The sequence below is a fragment of the Lampetra fluviatilis genome, chromosome 5, assembly GCF_964198595.1.
Source record: "Lampetra fluviatilis chromosome 5, kcLamFluv1.1, whole genome shotgun sequence".
Classification (NCBI taxonomy): domain Eukaryota; kingdom Metazoa; phylum Chordata; class Hyperoartia; order Petromyzontiformes; family Petromyzontidae; genus Lampetra; species Lampetra fluviatilis.
Genome location: NC_136279.1, coordinates 15,164,839 through 15,185,907, shown reverse-complemented (window position 1 = coordinate 15,185,907; position 21,069 = coordinate 15,164,839). Strand labels below are relative to the sequence as shown.

The 21,069-nt window shown below is 46.5% G+C and overlaps 1 protein-coding gene across 1 annotated transcript in view; it reads right to left on the bottom strand.

Moving 5' to 3' along the window:
* Window positions 1-15,862, bottom strand: part of LOC144932260 (transmembrane protease serine 3-like) — a 30,870-nt gene extending 15,008 nt beyond the window's left edge. The window contains exons 1-2 of the mRNA XM_078856203.1: window positions 15,698-15,862; window positions 201-840 (exon numbers count right to left, since the gene is read on the bottom strand). Coding sequence (XP_078712329.1) covers window positions 201-840; window positions 15,698-15,712 — 655 coding nt within the window. The 5' untranslated portion in view covers window positions 15,713-15,862. The remainder of the gene's footprint in view (window positions 1-200; window positions 841-15,697) is intronic.
* Between the last annotated feature and the right edge of the window lie 5,207 nt (window positions 15,863-21,069).

Here is a 21,069-nt window from a genome sequence, read left to right as displayed (position 1 = left end):
TACAGCTAACAAAACAGCAGCCGACAGCACAGATTGGGATGCTAATTTATCTTAACCGGTTAAAACCGCTAACCCAAATCCGATCAGACAGCTTTCATTCCCGAGTGGTAAAAGTACTCCAAGTAGTGACGCACGCCCCCTGGCTGGGACGACGTCTCACTGTGGACCCCTCGTCCCCATCGCGATTGAGCACAACTCACTCTGCTCCTTCTTGGCAGCGTTCAGCGGCGGCGGCTGGTTGACGTACGCCGCCGGGACCGCGACGTTTACATGGGGGGCACTCGTGCGGGGGGCACTCGTGCGGGGGGCACTCGTGTGGGAGGCACTCCCGTTGGCGGCACTCGCGTGGGGGACTGCTCGCACGTTGCTCTGTGGGGCTGCTACGTATTGAGGCGGCGGATCACCGACGTCGCCCCGTCGCGCATCCCAGTTGTCCGCTCGGGGAGGGTCTCGATAGTCGTCCCGTGGGGGCTCTCTGTAGTCTTCCCGTCGACCACCCCGAGTGTCGCCGCGTGGCGGCTCTCTGTAGTCGTCCCGACGATCGTCCCGATTGTTTCTGCGCGGGGGGTCCCGGTAGTCGTCCTGTCGGTCGTTTCTGCGCGGGGGGTCCCGGTAGTCATCCCGTCGATCCTCCCGATTGTTTCTGCGCGGGGGGTCCCGGTAGTTGTCCCGACGGGTGTCTCGGTTGTCTCCGCGAGGCGGGTCCCGGTAGTCGTCCCGCGGTGGATCTCGGTGTTCGCCCTGCCTCGGCTCCCGGCGGTCACCGCGACCGTGCCTGGGGTCGGCGCTGCCGTGAGTCGGGTCGTTGTCCGGCAGGTACCCGACGTTGATGTGGTACGGCTGGTAGCGAGAACACAAACACATAATGCGTTAAAAGTTAATTTAGAACTCAATAGGGCATTCTGTAACGGCCCACTGTCGGTTAGGTACGGAAAGGCAGGCGACAGACCAATATATTGGGTGTTAAATGCAAAAAAACTTGTCAAAACAATCCTTTTTTAAAATATATTATTCTTGAAGGAGATAAATCCCCATGGGTAAATGCGTTCTTCCGTATGGGGAAGATATGTCACCAAGGGCGTGAACATCTTCCCGAATATTAAAAGTTTTAAATTAATATGAGGAAAATACATTCTAAATGAGGGACCATTGTGGAAACATCTTCCAAACATTTTATTGAGATGTCTGGCAGCAGGGCTTTGCACCCTTCATAACTCAGTTCGTTTCCCCCCCACCTAAAACTTTTCGGAACACAACAAAAAAGTGCAAACGAACAGGAGGAAGGTGCGGTGGGGGGGGGCAATGGCCGCAGGTGATGGCTGCTCACGGCATTACGGGATTTCTGCTCGGTCGTTACGTTTACACGGAACGATGCGTTCAGAGACATTCCAGTACATTCAGAAACGCATGGATCAGGGAACGTTGACCGGGAAAAAAAGTCGGCTTGGGCAAGAAAAAAGCAATTTTCATTGCTGGCAGGGAAGACAGCTGAAGGACGAGACTAGTGGCAGAATGCCAGCCAACGGAAAGAACAATCCAGAGAGGGAGCGATAAGCTTAGTTCATGGACCTCAGATGGACTTGCGGTATCACACGAGCATGAGGAATGCCGATGGCAGGGGACACTTTCATCCAGAAGTGGACAGACGATCATCAAAAGCATGTTGCCTACATCCATATAGATCTCATTTGCGTGGAGAATTAAGTTTATGTTATAGCACTGAAGTTATGCTCGGAGAAGGAAACTGGCCAGACAAGATAGATTGTTATTAAGCCAAGGTGCAACTTGTCATTATTGAAAGGTTATTTTCATTTTACAGCCCTTTGGCAATCCACTCCACATGGTTATTGTTTGGCCATACATCACCATACTGATCAGTGCGGGTTTATGAAGTTGATTGGCCCCCGGACCAGTTCACAGATCACTCGCCACCGACATCAGTTGTGGCCGAGAATACAACTCAGTTCACAATGTTCTTGGTTCTTTCGGTAAAGTCACGTAGAAGGGAAATAATAAAATAATAAAAATACAACTATAAAATTCTCACGACATTTCGATTGCAACACAAGCAATCATGTGGTTTTCACACCTGATGACGATTGCTTGTGTTGCAATGGAAACGTCGTGAGAATTTAGTTTTTTTATTTGTATTATTTTATTATTTCCCTTCTACGTGACTTTACCGAAAGAACCAAGAATACGAATCCCTGCAGCCACGAAAGCTTTAAATCGAAATCAGTTCACAATGTTCACCAAGAAGACCACGAACCGCTGTGCCACCGTTTCCTCGTAAGGTTTCAAAAATTTGATCAAAAACAAACCTATTACAGAAAGCAATTTTCACAACGTTCAGCAGAAGCAGTTGGCCGTGAATGCCATGGTGACCTAAGAAATGAGAGGCAGTTGGTACGAACCGTTAATGAACGTTAATGATCAGCCACGATTGTGGACGTTGGACTAATAATTAATCCACTCTGAGAACAAGCATACAGATTAAGCAAATGCAGCATTGTTACACATTGCATAACACGGTGGGGTTTGGCAGGGATACAATTACAACAGCAACAGTGTGAGAGTAATTGCTCTGTAAACTGATAAGGTGACGACTATTGACAACTATTGCTGCTGTTCTGACGCTATTCAATATTTTTTTGCACTTCAATGCGCATAAGACATTTAGGGATTATTTTCATGGGCATTGCGTTTACGTTGCAAAGTATTGTTAATTGGCAGTGGACAGTATTTAGTTTTTTTCTGTTTCTGATAACGTTCATCAAATCTGTAAATGACAATAAAAACCCCCACCATCACAGGAGAACAATAGTGCAGGCCGAAAAAGGCGCTACACGTTTCACACGACACAGGGAGACGTGTACAAAGTGCACTCATCTTCTTGGTTCTTTCGGTAAAGTCACGTAGAATGGAAATAATAAAAATAAAACATAATAAAATAATTATCACGACGTTTCGGCCAAAACGCAAGCAGCCGTCCTCAGGTGAAGACCAGGTCTGTCAGACGCTGTCTCCCCGACAGACCTGGTCTTCACCTAAGGACGGCTGCTTGCGTTGTGGCCGAAACGTCGTGAGAATTATTTTATTATGTTTTATTTGTATTATTTTATTATTTCCATTCTACGTGACTTTACCGAAAGAACCAAGAAGATGAATCCCTGCAGTCACGAAAGCTTTAAATCGAAAAGTGCACTCAGCCCATTGTGTACAGTTTGAAAAAAACATCAGCAGTTCCTGAAGACCTCTCGTCTTCGCTGACGCCATCAAAATAACTGTAATTAACGAGACAATCGTCTTCATTCAAATATCCTTCTCCACGTAAAAAGATTATTAAAATATTTATTACACAATCCAGCACCCACAGGACCTTCTGTCTGAAATTAATCATCTTCATGTATTTTTTTCCTCTGGAACTTGTACCCAGTGTGCCTATTGAGAGATAAAGTTGAGTCAATGGAAAATTCATCTCCGATTGTTGGTTTTAAAGTTACCCGCAAAAGGGGAACCAACTGCGACAAAACCGAAAAAGACAAAAAAGCCTAAACAAAACCTCCAAATATTGATTTCTATCGGATTACTGAATAAAGAACAAAAATCCTTGAACATTTAAACACTCTCAGTGTAGGCACCACAGTAAGTAGATATGTAAACTTAAGCTAAAATCAAATACAACAAAAAGATCGATATAAAACCAAAATGACGCACACGTTTGTCATTTAAAATAAAAACACTTACTTAAAAAAAACATATTCCTAAAATTTGTTTCATCCGCTCTTTGCCGGGCTGTTTTCGAGAGGCACAGAAACTGCTCTCTCATCGGCCATTGCCCTCCCCACGCCGAGTGGCGCAAGGCGCCACAGGAGGGGGTCACGGTGCTTAACGGGGGGAGGGGGTGGGGAGTAGGGGGGTAAGGGGGTCACGGTGCTTCACGGTTTTTCTCTCCACATTTAGAAACATGCATTTAGATTAACAGCACAGGCAGTCCCCGGGTTTACTGAAGAACCAACTTTATGGAAATGCTTCCATAAATCATGTTTAAAAAAAATTCTATACAGTACTGGATGCGTAAATGGTTAGCATTAGTTACGCAAGCGCAAATGGTGCAGGGTGGTGAGGTTGCGGATGAACCCCGCCGGGCGAGGCGTCAGGCAGGGCCGCGTATTCCCCAAGGCGGTGGTGGCGGTGGTGTCCTGCAGTAGGAGGACTCGGAGTGTCACGCTGTGACATCATTACCCTGAGTCTACTCTCCCCGCCACATCGTCTCTTGTCCTTCTACAGCATTACCTACTTGCTTGTTTTCTATGCTTCGGGGTATTCATAAACAATTGGACACACAACATTGGCATGTTCTGTTTACGTGCCAAACCTTATAAATTGGTTGTGTCGGGTGGCGGCAGGTTTAACGACATATTTACGTGATCCAACTAAAAAAACCTATTTTATGGATTATATTGGTCGCGAAAGCCTACGTGTTAGTATGGTATATGTTACAGTAGTTTAATAATGAGGGGTAGATATTCGATTAAATGAAAGACCCATAGGACGTGCAGAGCGTACGTACACAGCGACACGATACAGGGAGCGATATATGAAACGGACGACAGCGCGATACAGCACTGAGATAAGACGGTAGGGGAGGCGCAACTATTTTCGGATATGGGATTTTATCTTGGATTTTGGGGGAAAATTGTTCATTTTCCGACATACCAAAAATTCGGGTTATGGATATTTCTCTGGAAATGAACCCTTCCATAACCCGGGAACTGCCTGGAGTTCGATTATTTTGCTGCTCTACATTTCCACATAAAATGCCACTTTATTGCGCCATCATTTATGGCCAGGTCCCTTCCGGACAATAAGTAAATACCTCGGTGGGCTTTACTTGGTAAGATAAAAAATATTATTAGTTTTGCACGCATTTGCTTGCGTGATTTGCTTACCTTTTCTATACTTTCCACTCCTATGTGTTTTTAGTTTTAAATGTTTGACGCGATCCGACTGAACATCTGTGAAAATGAGCATTATAGCTGATCGAATTCCTCCAGTATAAATATTATGATTCTGAAAAAGGGGGTGGAGGAGAGGCAAGGAGTTGAGCTTCATGCGTAGCCAAATGGGTTCTCAGGCGTTTCTCTTCGCAAATATTTCGTACACGGGGAGTGGAAGCGGTGCTGCAGTAGTTCGCCCACTGCGTTTTGGACCCGGCAACCGGAGTTCGATGCTGGCACACGGGCTACCGCGAGTTACAAATTACATCTGCACCGTTTTCAGCCTCCACCACTTCAGTAACCTGCACTGGCTAGTATGGTGAAGTAATGACCTCCATACATACCGACACCGCATAGGAAAAGCCTCGCCCCAGGAATAGATTGACAAAGGTCATTCCCCCGCACATCCGATTAGAACAGCTGGCTACGTACGGTGCGAACTAAGTTCAACATACATACATTCATAGCTTCGTGTAAAAAAAACCCTAGCCTTTCCTTACACAAGATGGTTACTATACGGCCATTATGGTAGCTGTTCTTGGGTACGTGTTTGTGCATGCTCATGACCATTTCTGGCTGGAGACAAAGGTTTCCGAATCGGTCGAGAGGCATTAACTTCTCATCGGTTATGCAACGCAGTGTGGGAGTCACAATTATGCCCTCGGTTCTCTCTGCTTGCAAAACAAGGTGCCCCTTGTCGGAACACCTGCGTAGAGTCTGAAACATTCAAGCTCCTCCTGCCTACAACCTATACCGGGTTGATCCAGGTATGACTGTACGATAGATATTTGAGTGATCGGTGGGCTCTCTGAGCAGGTGTGGATCCGTTGACTAGGTCATAAAGCCTGCACGTCCAGCCATCAACAATTGTATTAAAAAAAAGAGACCAATTCCATAGATTTGAATCGAGTAAAGCAGAATCTCTTGTAGGTTTATTTTGTTTAGCCAGGCAGGAACTCAAGAGACCAGGAGAGTCTCATTTGCAAGGGCCACCTAGAGCACTAACCCACCAGTGGGGGGCGAAGACTGCTGCCGTGTATCGTCCAAATTGAGTAATTTGCAAATAACTTTGGAATTTTGGAACATTTGGACCCCGATACTGGGCACGAAATGGCCTACGATTTAACTGTGAGCGAAGCGGCCGGCGCATTGTAAACTGGTCGTGGTTGTTACGCTGCAGGAATAACCAGGGCGGCTGTTGGATTTCGAAACCGTGAACTTCTGCAACAGGCGGCGAACGCCGCGTGACCGCTCGGGGATCATGATTGGAACGTCGCTTCTCCTGAAACCACTGGCAGGTAACCAGTGGTGGAAACGGGGCTGGAACACCCCGGAAACGCTGTGATGGGAGTGAAAATTTGAATTCTGTGACAGTGTTTTCTGAAAGGAATCAAGGATTTATCTTTTTTTGTTGCTGCTAACTTTCTGCAAACTTCTAAGGTTTCCATTCGTGAGGATGAACTCTCCTGTGTTCTGACTGAACTGTCCTGGTCACGCCTCTGCATCAGCCAGCCAACAAAAGACCCATCATCACTACACAGGATATATACTCAATATCTACTTTTTTGTTATTTATTAAAAGGACACAACAAAACAATCACATCTGAAACATGGCTTTTCTCTCTATATATATGCCCTATAAAATAAAACTTATTTTGCGAGATCACTCGACCCCTGGTATATATCTAAAAAAAAATGCCTCTCTTTGATTTCATCCCATTCCTACCCCTGCAGGTAACAGAAAGAGCACACGACTAATGCATACACACACACACAATGTAGCTGTTGATGCCGCCGAGTTGGCAGTGGTGCACAAGCACAAACAATACACACAAAAATCCGTCAATAGCACTGTCGCCTTGTGACGGAAATCATGGACGGTGCACTATAATGGGTGCCGTTATCCTATACGCTTAAGACGATTTGAGGTTTTTAGAATGACTCGTACACAGCAACGTGGCACCGCTACTCTCGTGTAGAGCCTCCGTCTCCGCACGAGTGCGCGTTGACACTCACACAAGGACGAGCAGCTGGCTCGTAACTGGCCGGAGATGGCGAGACCGTGTGAGCCACGCATACCAAAAGGCGAAGACCCCCGTATAGCGTTTAACAGACTATTGGTGAAAGTACTGTACCGTTAATGAGCACCTAGAGGCTAGAATGGAACGGGAGGGGGGGCAGCACCACGCCTGGCTGATTTAGTCTCCCGAATAGCGGCACCACACATGCTCATTTGAGGCAGTCAACTCGGGAAAGGACTGGTTCGTGAGCGGGAATATAACTCGACTCGCTGGGTCCGTAGCACCACCGCTCCACGAGCACACAGGCAACACACGCCACACAAAGAGCTCGCCAGCTCAAGCACCTGACCGCAACCTCCAGTATACAAAACAACCTTGCGGTTAGACATCCAAATATATACACATGGAGTCCGATTAATCAGTACACAGGCAAAGACGACTTGGATTACGGTATCCAAAGCCATGTTAGTCACAGGTGATTATATTCAACGATTAGTTGACACGTGTGATCCGATTGCCATTGTCCCATGCTTGTGTTAAAAAAACGCATTTAGCTACTTCATTTGGTGGCTGCTGTATGTAAATCCCAAAATGTTCAAAATTTAAACGCCTCTTTGTCTGCGACTGCAATCTTATCGGTGTATCCAGTTGTCCACCAACCATACATTGCCAAGCCATGGTGGGGCTTCTCCCCTCCGCCGCAGAACCCCAAGGAAAACGTTGCGCAAGCAAAGAAATGCCACCGATGGTGCTGGAATTTGCACCCTGAGCAAGGGGATCTGTCAATGCCAGACTTCCCCAGTAGCAGGACACCGGAGTTCAGCCAAACCCCACACACCCGCAGGAGTGACTTATCCACTTTGGGTGCCGTCCGCAACACCAAAGACAAAGATCCCCCCCCCCCCCCCCAGTTTAGCCTGTAACAGACTGTTGGGGTAAGATCTGTTAGCGAGCACCTATGGAAGGCCGGCACGGCACACGAGAGGGTGGGTGGCCAACACCACGCCCGGCCGCTTTTGTCTCCCGAGTGGCGATGTTCGGACATCACACCAAGTACTCAATTTAGGCTGAGCCAACTCAGGGGAGGCCCAGGACTGGTTCAGATAATCGTCACTGCTGTTTGCCGGAATCGAACTCGTGTCGCAGGGTTCGGAGCACTGCACTCCCGCCTCACCACCATCCACACAACACTGAAAAGTTTATATGTTGCAAATACTGGATGTAACTCATGCCAAAACATCATAGGGGGAGCGGTGGGGGCAGTGGTTCGCATACTGCGGCGATAAGCCCCCAGCAACCCAAGTTCGATTCCCAGCCAAGGCCGACACCAGCGGCGAATGATCTCAAAACGGATCCGGCGCCCTCCTCCCCGCCGCCACGCTTCACGAACCCGACTTGCCCAGCACAATGTCAATGTACTGCTGTATGCAGACCTCCCCACACCGTGTAGGTCATCTAGCTTGCTTGACCATACTTAACCATGCTCGTCAGTGCACACACACACCCGCCCGCCCGCGACACTGTTGAGGCTATATGGGGGACATTTGTATGTCCAGCCGTAACAAACTACAACGTAGTCGCACAAATAAAAAAAATGGCACTTCAAACAGAGGGGCACTGTATACAGACTTGAACTTTAAGTGACGACCGTAGATCATGTTTTCCCACGTGGTTCTGAATGGCCAGAGGCATGGGACCGCTAAAGCAGAGAATTAGATCTTGTTTTCATTATTTAAATTGGTGTGAGCCCATTGAAGGCTCTATGATCTCTTTATCACTTCTGTAAGGGGAGGCATTGGCTATTTACTGATGGGCTACATATTTTGTTTTAAACCATTCATTCTGTAGCAACATTCTCAAACTCCTGCTGTGACGTTGCCACAATACGATCTGCTGTTGTATATACTGCCGTTTTGTTATGATATTCAACGTGCATGTTACGGCCATTTGTGCACTTTGGTATTTCTCTCAAATGTTATAGGGCAAAGGGAATGTAAATGCTCAGCACTAAATAACAAACCGCATTGAGATTGTATCTGGCTGCACGACGTTGTAGGTTTGAACATCAAGCTCGCGGGTGTCAAATCCCACTAAAACTATTATTTATTTTATCAGGTAAGGCCCACTGAGCTATATAGATTGTTGTTTTCAGAAGCGACCTGGTAACAAATTATAGCTCAACGAAGTGGCTTATCACATAGAAATTAAGAACAGCCAAATACTCTAAACGCATGATGTTGATTCTAAATGTGGAGGGAAAAACCAGAGGACCCGAAGAAAAATCCATGCGACCACGGGGAGATCATGCAAACTCCAAATGTACAGCAGGCGTCAGGGTCGAGATCCAACACGATCTGTATACCAGGCGAGGTAGTTAACGTCTCGCCACTGTGGAATCAACTTGAGCGCTTCCGCGAGAATGTGGAATTTACACTTTCGGCTCAAGAGCTGTGAATCATCGAGGTGTACGTCCCAAGACATTATTGAACAGGCTACGATTGATTCATTCAGGCTTCCTGTTAACGCAGTCAGCAACATTTATTATGTTAGGATAATGACTCACCTAAGAACGTGTGACCGTACCATCGGAAACCGTATTCAATGAGGAAATCAATGTCAAGTGCCAGTCAGGTAGCCATTAGGATGTTTAACATACGCAAGAGTGACTATTGCTAGAGACCACTTGTTGCAAAAGTGTTACAGGCAGGTGTGTTTGTGGCCCAATAGGGTGGCCAGCTGGCAGGTGTGTTTGTGGACCAATAGGGTGGCCAGCTGGCAGGTGTGTTTGTGGACCAATAGGGTGAGCAGCAGGCAGGTGTGTTTGTTAGCCAATATGGTGACCAGCAGCCGGAATGAAACGCGGCTATGGGCTTGCGAGAGGCGTGGTGTTGGAAACAGATCATTCTGTTTCCAAAAGCAGGGTCCGGACCCTACATTCAGTTTTTAAAAAGCCACTCTGTGATAGGCACTCACACATGTGGCCTTCCTGCGACGTGGGCAACGATACAAATATAATGCAACTTGTATGTCATAGCGTGTAAGAACTTGTAGTTTGCTCATGCAGTTAAACCGGTCCCTGCGATAGATGGGGTATTGCATGCAAGGCGTTGCTCCACGCAATCAGTGGGTTAGTAATCAGGTTGCCCCTGCCAACTTCTTTGTGAAATATTTCCCACACAGCCTCGTTGGACTTTGGGCCGTGCACAACATGTTATTTGAGATGACTAGCCGTAACCTGCTGTATGTATGAACTTCTTTCGCACCGTACGTAGCCAACCGTGCTAATCGTAGCAGCGGGGGAAAGGCCAACAAACTAAACGCAAAAAGCAGTTCTAAGGAATCTAATTTTCAATCTCTTGTCATGAGAGTGCATCTATGTGGGCCGCCCTCGACAAGTGGGGGCAACGTACCAACCATTTCAGGCTCACCAGACGGTGCATAGATTTTACTACGTTACAAGATTGGCGGAGTTAAACTGTTGTAACTAAAATGGACACAGAGAAAAGAAGGTAAAAGCAGCGCCGGAAGCCAGCTTAAGAGAGTATCAGTGAATTCGGAGGCCACTCCAGGACAAGAACAACCAGGAATAGGATGGAAGAACACGCCAGGGCTGGCCTTTGTCCAGAAGTGGGAATGTTCAGGCTGATAACATAAATTTTAAAATCTAATGGCAATTTTGATATAAAATCAATATTATCCGTAATTAAATCTTGACTTAAAGCGTTCGTGACTGCAGGAATTCATATTCTTTGGGTCTTTCGGTAAAGTCACGTAGATAGGTTCAAAGAAAATAACAAAAAACTACGACATTTCGATTGCAAAACAAACGGTCGTCATCAGGAAAAGGGAGTTTAGCTTCTAAAGGCAAACTGTTTATAAAGGTTTGAAATGGGCGTAGCCCAAATGTCAGCAGGTAATGTTAATGTAAGTGGTGGCTAGCAACCACGACGTTGGTTGTTTTTCCACCAATCAAAGGGCTGCCAGGTGAAAATTAGCATGTTAACGTAAGATCGGTGAGCAGCCTCCACGGCACGCGAGCAGAGGTGGCCATGTTAATGTGAGAGATTAGCATGTTAATGAAAGATCGTAGAGCAGCAACCTCTAGGTCAACGCGAAGTGGCTGTTAGTGCGAACCTGTTAATGAACAACTAACATCGGAAGGTAGTAGGATGGGAACATCACAACCAGTTATGACTTAAACTGGTTGATAACATCCTTCCAATGATTGCTCAGTTTGTACCCATCTTCTTGGTTGAAATTGTGTCTGTGTATACGAATGGCTTCATGAACGAATCTTTGTTGATAGCCAGTGGGTTTGCAAAGTACCTTTGTCTTAAAGAAATCGATTTCGGGTGAGCCCACCACATTAAAACAATGATCAGCCACAGCCGAGGTATAGGTCCTACCGTGTTTCAGATCTGCCAAACACGGTCCGAGACATTAGCTGCTAACATTTGGGCTACACCCATTTCATACCTTATAAACAGTTTGCCTTTAGAAGCTAACCCCCTTTTCCTGATGACGACCGCTTGTGTTGCGATCGAAACGTCGTAGTTTTTTGTAAAAAAATTTTAACCTATCTATGTGACTTTACTGAAAGACCCAAATAGTTATCTGTAATTATTGCATAATATTGAAAAAAAATTACTGACTTGCTTTTTTTCATGGTAACTAAATAATCCCTCACTCCCTATTGCATTGCAATAACATTCGTGTTATTTTACTCTGCTTCATAAAACTCCATTCCGCATCTTGCATCCCAAAGTTTAATTATCCAGTCACAATAAAGATAAATTGGTAACAGATTACACCTGTAGTTAAATATTACATTTTGGCGGGATGGGAGGAAGGGGGGTTGGTGAAACTTTGCAGCTTTGCCCTCAACAACAAAATCGCCCACCCCTTGTTGTCAGAGCGAGCAAATACATACCGTAGTTAAGACGTGGACGCTGCATTGCCCAACTGAATTTGCATTGCGACTTCTACCAAGTCGTTAAAAGTTGGCGATGAAAGGGTCTGGCACGTACTGTGGACAAATATCACCATCAGCGATGCGGTCGGCCACAAATGTTACTAATAAAGCCTGCCACCAGTGCAGTCATTTGGGAACGACGGAGGATGTGTAACGAGTTCGAGTTTTAGCAGGATGTTGTGTGTGGTGATTCAGTAAACAAAGCCAATTAACAAAGTGGGGAGAAGAGAGGAGAGAGGCACGAGTTTGCCGACAAGATGGGTGGAATAACATCACGTGAGAGACGAGAGCAGAGCGCTGACCATGGCAAGTCCACCATCTGACATCAACCTCGCCTACCACCAGCCTCGCCTACCACAACCATAACACGTCCTCTATACACTCTGTTCAGGACTGTAAAACCACCTCGATGCTCACCTCACCAAGCAATGTTTTTTTTATGTTTGTGCAGTTCGTTTAATTTCCTGCGAAACGCAGTTATTTTTACTCTATTTGTCCATAATTTATGGCTGTTGTATTAATTATTGCCCCTGATAACCGTTTGATTCACTGCTGTACACACAGTACTTAAATTTTTATTCCACTTGTCGTTTTGGTGACATCCCCCCCCAAGCCACTCATGTAAATTAGGCTGCGTCCCCTGGTTTCGCGATTTCTTCATCTGGTTAAATATATCTTATTGGTTCTTTCGGTAAAGTCACGTAGAAGGGAAATAATAAAATAATGTTTTATTTTTTTATTGTATTATTTCCCTTCTACGTGACTTTACCGAAGGAACCAAGAAGATGAATCCATGCAGTCACGAAAGCTTTCAATCGAAATTTGGTTAAATATATTCAACTAGAAACTTGATAGGGGAGGCAGAGCCATGCCGAGCCAGGGGGCATGAGAGGTGCAAGCCACGACCAACAACGTCTGCAACAAAATGGATTCTCACCCGAATACACCAGGGGGTTTTTACAGTATTGTAATGAAATACACAATTTCTCACTAAATACATGGTGACCTGCTAAAACAATGCACGGAAATCACTGTTAACACACACGTTCACGTCGCACTTAGAAATACCTGGACACAGCTTCGCTATACAATACACAACACGAAATCGTACATCGTTTCAGACGCGAGACTAATAAGAGTGGCGAAATATGATTTAACCTACCACCGCCCCCGCCCCCCTATGAAATCAACAGTGTGGAGGAGGGCTACATCTAGCAATGGATTGAAAAAAGGCTGTAAATAAATCATACCATAAATGTTAGGAACTATCGCACGACACGTGACAGTGTTGAGTTCAAATGTCAGCTACAAACATGTAGAGCGCACGCCCTGAGATCCAACGTTTTGTGGAGGCAAGGGTTGATGGATCACGCTAGCACATGTGCTGCGAGGTGGCCAAGAGGTGAGCACAGGGCAAGTGTGTTCGGGAATCCATCTGTGCAGACCTCCGAGCGTTTTACTCTCGCACCCCAGGGGTTTTCTCTGTGAAATGCCAGGTTCATCCCACGTGGAAAAATTGTCCTTCAAAAGTAATTTGGTCAAAACCATCTCAACGTGGGATGCTCCTGAAAAAAAACCCAGTGGGAATTCCCCAGCCAGTTTAATTACATCGCCATCATTTCCCTCCTATCAATTGCAGAGGACTCAACCTATGACAGTATCGCTTCTCGTTTTTCACTACGAGGGTCGTCGGGTCGTTCCTTCTAGACCTGCTGTTAAACTATTGTTATTTTATCAGGTAAATTCCACTGACTTATATAGCTCTTTTTGATAAGCAACCTGGCCACAAATCATGGCTCAACAAAGTGGCTGATCACGTATCTACTGGACATCTGCGAAAAAGAGCTTTATAGCTCATCGGATTCTTCCAGTTTAAATATGATTTTGATTCTGTATAGCAGCCATATACTCCGAACGTATGTTGATTCTAAATGGAGGGGGAAACTGAAGGACCTGGAGAACAATCCACGCAACCACAGGGAGAACACGGAAATTCCAAAATTACAGGCGTCAGGGTCGGGATTGAACCCACATCTTCCTGTATAACAGCCGATGTAGTCAACATCTCAAAGTCTCGAAGTCTAGCAGTGGCTGGTGCCTGCTCTCACCACAGAAACGTGGAATTTCCTTCACTGGCTCTGGGGCTGCATTCATTACGGGCTCGCTATGATCTTAGAGTTCAGACCAAACGTGTGTTTTCTTCCTCGGCCGAGGTAACAAAGAAACGCCACGTAAGGGCAACTATTTGATTTGTTCTACAGGCCACAGAGTAACATAACCACCACGACGTGTATTTTACACGACGCCTTTACGGGGGAGGGGTAATCCTGATAAGCTGTCCAATCTTCACCTAAAGCAATACGCACTGACCAGCGTGGTGGAGTATGATCAAACAACGGTATTGACCAGCACGGGCGAGCGGAGGCCATCATCCAGCATTGGATTGCAAAAAGAGGGCTGTGCATAGATACAACCCATCCGATGAGTACAATAGCGTGTAAGAATGCCACCATGTAAATTATAAACTCGGCGTTCCCGGCCCCTGCCAGTTTTACCCAAATTGTGATATTGGCGCGTTCCGTCGTGAGATGAAGAATCCATTCGCATCTCTCGCGGATACCACAGGACCACATCTGAGATCCCTCCTTCAAGTGGCATCTGGCTACACGCAGTCAAGGGCAGCATGTGCTCAATTTCGAAAAAGCTGCAATTTATCCAAACTAAATGGAGAACCAAATGTATGGTGACGGTGTGTTTTTGTGTGCGCAGTGAACGGTGACGTCGCCGGCATGACATCAGCTGGCTCCAATTGAGAAATCCGGTTTTCACCGTAGGGGACTGCCTGGACTCGAACCCAGGCTCAGCGGGGCCGGCCCAGCTCTTTGCCGACCCGACCACATGTAAACCCTGCTGAGCGAGGGCTTATTAGGCCATACATCACACTGCGCTGGTCAGTGTGGGATGAAGGCCGGAAACAACAGACATGTGTGTAATGCTATATAGTTTGCCAATACACACAATGATATCCCGGCGGAAATTTTGCTTAGTTTCCCATTTATGATGAAATTGGCCGCATTCCGGATGTTCTTATCACAGGCCTCACTGGAGTTTACTACATAGATCTTACGTACCCGTACATAGTCTATGTACTAAGCAGAAAACGCTAGCACGTAATGATGTAAATAGACAAATACTCAGACCGTGTTTACAGCCCTGATCGCAGTGGGCGAGATAGAATTCCACATTCCTCGCACCGAGCCGAGTTGGCTCGAAAGACAACAGACCGCCGCTGTCTTGATTCCCACAAAGTGGAAATCACCCCGGGGTAGTCATTGCATCCATCCCGCCGGAGGGGTGCCGAGTCGAGGCCACCGTCCCCCAATTCATCCTGCCGACTCGGGATCGAGCACGCACGGCGTGGCCCGGGCACAAGCACTCGTCCTGGGACCATTGCAGAACAATCGAAGACCTCTCCCCCCCCCACTCTCCGGGTGTTCTAACATTCCTTCCCGACGTCTCGTTGCACTCGAGGAGCTCAACGGCGACGTCTCGAGCGAGAAGGCCAATCGAACCGAGCACACTCCATGTGCAACGTAGAAAGAAGAAGAGAAAAATAAAACCAGCGCCGCCCATTGTTCCCAGCAGCCACACGTTTTGCCAAATGCCTCCCTCCACCTCCTCCTGTTTACCCCTCCCCCCCTTACCTTTTCCGAAGGCATCGCCGCTGCGACGAGGTGTGTAAGAAGGAGGTTGTCTCGTCCGTGGGTTCAGCCGCAGTCGTGAAGAGCCGGAGCACTCCGCCGCCACTTGCTGCCGAGTCAGAGTCCCGAGTGGCGCGCGCGTCTCGCCGTGCCGCGCAGGTGAGCACGACCTGCGTCTGCGTGACGTCACACAGGGTGACGTCACCCGGGACGTTGAGGACGGGGGGTGGGGGTGAATGTGAATAAAAACACAAACACGGGGCACGGAGCGTCACCCAGCCCCCCCCATCACCACCACTCACCACTCACCTCTCACCTACCTCCTCCCCCCCAACACACAGAATGTTTATAGACGCAACCCCTGGTGCTAGCGAGATGAGGTCATGCGCCATTCTCGCAACCGCGTGCGTCAGTTCAAGACGCGAGGTTCTTTTATAAATTGCTTCAGAGACAACATGTTTGACATGACAGTAATAGGTATTTGCTGTTATTTTCTTTGAACCTATCCACGTGACTTTACCGAAAGACCCAAGAACATGACAGTAATAGTGTTTTTTAATACTTAAAAACAACGAATAGTAACGAACATTTACTTTGTACGATTTTATACATTAAGTACAGTTTTGCATTAATTGTAAAATAAGTATAGGCGTTACCGTTTCTGATAATAACACCGGTGTTATAAGATGTTCAAACACCAAATAGACACCTATTGCAAGGCATCAAGTCTGCATTAACCACATGCTTATGGCAATATATGCAAACAACGAATGCTTATTATTTGGTGTTTGAACATCTTAACACCTCCTGTGTTTATTACCAGAATGGGTAAAGCATCTTCTACTTATTTCACCATTTTGATACTGGCGAAAGAATGGTCCCATAGCATACCTACTATCATCACCCAGGAATGTGTCCTTAACGCTCGTGACGTCATTCCACATCGACCAGCCTCCCTCATGAATAATCATGAGCAGGTGACGTCACTCCACATCGAACAGCTCCCCTCAATAATAATCATGAGAAGGTGACGTCCTCCAAATGGACACCCCCCCCCACTCATAATAATTAGCGGGTGACGTCACGCCACATGGGGGAGGGGGGGTCATACATTTATGACGATGTGTGACGAGGGGGGGGGGAGAAATGTGACGTCACATCAAAATGCGCAACTTTAAATAAATATAGACAATACGTTCTACTAAATTAAATAGACTTTTTAATAAATGTTTTCTCCTACAACATCAGAGTGCAGCGCCACATTAAATACGCACTACAATGACAATAGTTTAAAGCGATTTGAAACATGTTTTATTTGGGGGGGGGGGGCAGAGCTTTGTGACGTCATATTTCAGGGGGGGGTCTGACTTTTTGTGACGCCGTGTGACGAGGGGGGGGGTCAAAAATCGTCAAAAATAGCGTGACGTCATTTATTGACGGCCCCTAAATGAGATAAATCTGTGTCACCGCGCCCTTACAAATTGCACACGAATGGATGCAATGAACATCACGTCGCGGTCTGCTTTTCGCTTGCAAGTTTCAGATTTACTGCAATACACCCGTCCTTGGACGGGCAAAAGGCGAGTTAATGATATTTTACTCAAGTTTTTATCGTAGTTTGGCCAGGGCACAGCTAAGGGTTGATGGCCGATGCTCGTCAGGCTGGTGACGGAATGGCAGCCAAAGGTGTGAACACGAGGTGAGAACAACCAACGTGGACACGGAGCGATTATGAATTCGTTCATGTGCGGGGATGGCACGAATTGTGGGCATCACAGGACTAACGATGCCCTTGCTGATGATATTTCATATCATGTTAATACATTCCGTGAATAATCGTAATCTTTGAATGGACACAACGTTGTGGAATCTCGGGCGCGGTTCGTTGCTCAACAGGAAATGACGACCCCAACTAAATGTACATCCGAAGAAGGTCTTGTGGGATAAACAACCCGTTTTTATTGATGTAGTGCTTGTTTACCCAGAAAAGCCTCACATTGGTATATCTTTGTAATAATGAAGTGAGTCATTATAGCCAGACGACGCAGTCACGTTATGCATCAAAGTTCAAGTCTTGACTAAGAATGGGGATTTTGTTTCCAGGGCTAAGCTCTATAAAACATTCGACAATAAACTAAACGCACGATTTGCATGTAGCAGTGGTTTATGCAAACCAGTGGTACACATATAAACACGAACAGCAGTGGTCTACGCAAACATTGCTTGTCATGGACCCACTTACGAGCCTTGTCAACTGTCCATGTACCCCTACCAATATCAGCATCTTGTTATATTGTATTCATTACTTTACAATTACTGTACTATATTTTTGCATTATATACATGCACGTAATTAATACCTACTCATAATAAATGTAGTGAACATATATTACCTTAATGTGGCTCCGTGGTGAAGCGAGTTCTAATCCGAGTTGGTTGTCGATTTAACCCGTCATCCCTCAGGGTTGATACCACGAGTGCCACTTTGTGTGGAAGTCAAGAGTGGTTGTAGTCTGGGTAGACTTTCCCTGGCCATAGGAATGTCGAATTTCCCCCCACTGGCTCAGGGATGTAATAAGTAGATAACCACCAACCCACACTGACCAGTGTGAAGTATGGCCAACCATTCCCCGTGAGGACAATGACTCACATGGCAATGTGTTGCCAATTGGCTATAGAAACGCTCCGTTATTCATTACCAAAGTAATCTAATTGTTAACACCAACGCCTAGCATTGCCGCTGAAGAACTTTCAGGATAGCTTCGCTGTAGTTAATTTTCCTTTAACAGCTATCGTTCCAGTATAGTAATAGGTTTTTACCCTTTAAACTGGTACAAAACTGACACCTTTATACAAGGGATCATGTTTGCAATAACCACAACACAAGCAGTCAAAATGCAAACAAAAATAAACAACTCTGATAATGATAATGATATGCACTGTCTTTGAAGTTGATTGGTCCACACCCGAGACAGCTTTTCTTAGAGCCTAGTCTCCATTGGTGTTGGACCAGATGACGTCAAAAGGCGTACAACTCAAAAACAGCGCACGATCACCTATCGTTCCCTGGAGGCCATAACAGGATATTATGGCATGCTGATGCTCTTATGAAGGCAAACAATGTATTAAACTAAATACAGGCAGTCCCCGATATACAAACGTCCGACTTACAAATATCCACTCTAATGACTGAAGTTTGCGTGATGGTTTATGCTCCTTGACAAAATCAGCAAGGTGCTGTGATTCATTTGTGGCAAGCACTTTGTGTGTAATGAGTGCGATCTTATAATGGATTTGTTCGGCAACCGGAAGCCAATGCAGTGTCGGCGAGCACTGAACGGACATGATCGGATCTTGAAACACTCGTCCCGACACGTGTCAGATAATTTTGTGCACCCTGCAGCTTGGTAATGTTTTCCCCAGACGTCCCGTAGAGTAGTGAGTTGCAATCATCGATCCTTGTCGATACTGTGCTACATGCCACCGTGTTGGCTGTGTCACGACTCAATAGTCGTCGACATTCTGAACGAGTATGGTGCCGAGGCTCTTTAGATGAATAGATGTCATGCGATAAGATTATTTCGGTGATTGGAGAGACGTATGTTGAAATAGGAAGGGTCCGAGGACAGGCCCCTGTGATACTCTGACTAGCCACCCAGCTTGACGAACTGTAATCGACGATATAGGTGTAGTGACATAGAATCGGTCACTTAGCAGCATAGCGCTGGTTGCTGGCAGGGAAGGGGATCTGCAGCTACAGCAGCCCTGACAGCAGGTCACGTGATAGACCAGAGAGGGATGTAGGGGAAAGGTGACGGAAGGGGCACAGTGCCTTCCCTGTTAATAAATACACCGAACCTTGACCTTAGCTGCCTGATGAGTATCTCATGGTCGCTGGTGTCAAAGCCGGCTGAGAGATAGAGGCCAACCAATGCTGTGGTGCACCGGTCATCCATGATCTTGTAGAGGTCATCAGTGATCTTTCGTCGAGCCATCTCAGTGCTGTAGAACTTCCATTACGCTGACTGCAATGGAACAGGACCCTGCGGGGTGGGCTGGTAGGAATAATACTTAGTACCGGTACAGGGATATCGACCGGGTATAGAGGAGTTAAAGAAAAAATTACTGTATTCTAGTGTAACGTTAATTAAAAGTGTTTGTTTTGACAAGAAACGCTGTGAGATTTAAAGACCCCCCAACACCACCCTCAACACCACACCTCCCACCAGCCCTCCCACCCCCCACCACCACCCCCCACCACCACCCCACCACCCCCCACCACCACCTTCTGCACTAGGCCTCGCGAAGCCTGCCGCACTAGGCCTCGCGAAGCCTGCCGCACTAGGCCTCGCGAAGCCTGCCGCACTAGGTCTCGCGAAGCCTGCCGCACTAGGCCTCACGCCGTGCTTTTCGTGCATAAATAAGGCGATTAAATGTATCTCGTCTCTGTGTTAATAAATGTTTCTTGTCTCTGTGTTAAAAAAACGTGCTGCGTTTCAGTAAAGTAATTTTTTTTAAATAAACGTGCTGCGTTTCATCTCTGTGTTAATAAGCCTGCCGCACTAGGCCTCACGAAGCCTGCCGCACTAGGCCTCGCGCCGTGTTTTTCGTGCACAAATAAGGCGATTAAATGTATCTCGTCTCTGTGTTAATAAATGTTTCTTGTCTCTGTGTTAAAAAAAACGTGCTGCGTTTCAGTAAAGTAATTTTTTTTTAAATAAACGTGCTGTGTTTCATCTCTGTGTCAATAAGCCTGCCGCACTAGGCCTCGCGAAGCCTGCCGCACTAGGCCTCGCGCCTTACTTTTCGTGCACAAATAAGGCGATTAAATGTATCTCGTCTCTGTGTTAATAAATGTTTCTTGTCTCTGTGTTAAAAAAACGTGCTGCGTTTCAGTAAAGTAATTTTTTAAATAAACGTGCTGCGTTTCAGTAAAGTAATTTTGAAGCGAAGTTTAAAGTTTTGCCGTGATGCGCCGGAAGCGACGGCCATCTTGTTTAATTCACAGATCGCAGGGGGAGCGGGCAGCCATCTTGTCGGACAGGGTCATGCCAAGTGTTTACAGTAGGGGGCGATGTTGATACACGGACGGACGGACGGATAAACGCGGACGGACGGACGGACAAACGCGGACGGACAAACGCGGACGGACGGACGGACACATTAATCTATTGGTGGTCTGGTCCACTTCGTTCCTACCAGTATTAAATCTACCCATCGCATTGACGTGGGGACGTAACCGCTTCACGCACAGGCGCTCTATTACCTTTGAAATCGTACTCAGATTTGAGATTTGGCGATAGCTTGTGGTGTCAAAATCGCTCAAGACAACTTTTTCAGGAGCCGTGTTACCGTCGCCATTTTGAACCAGACTGG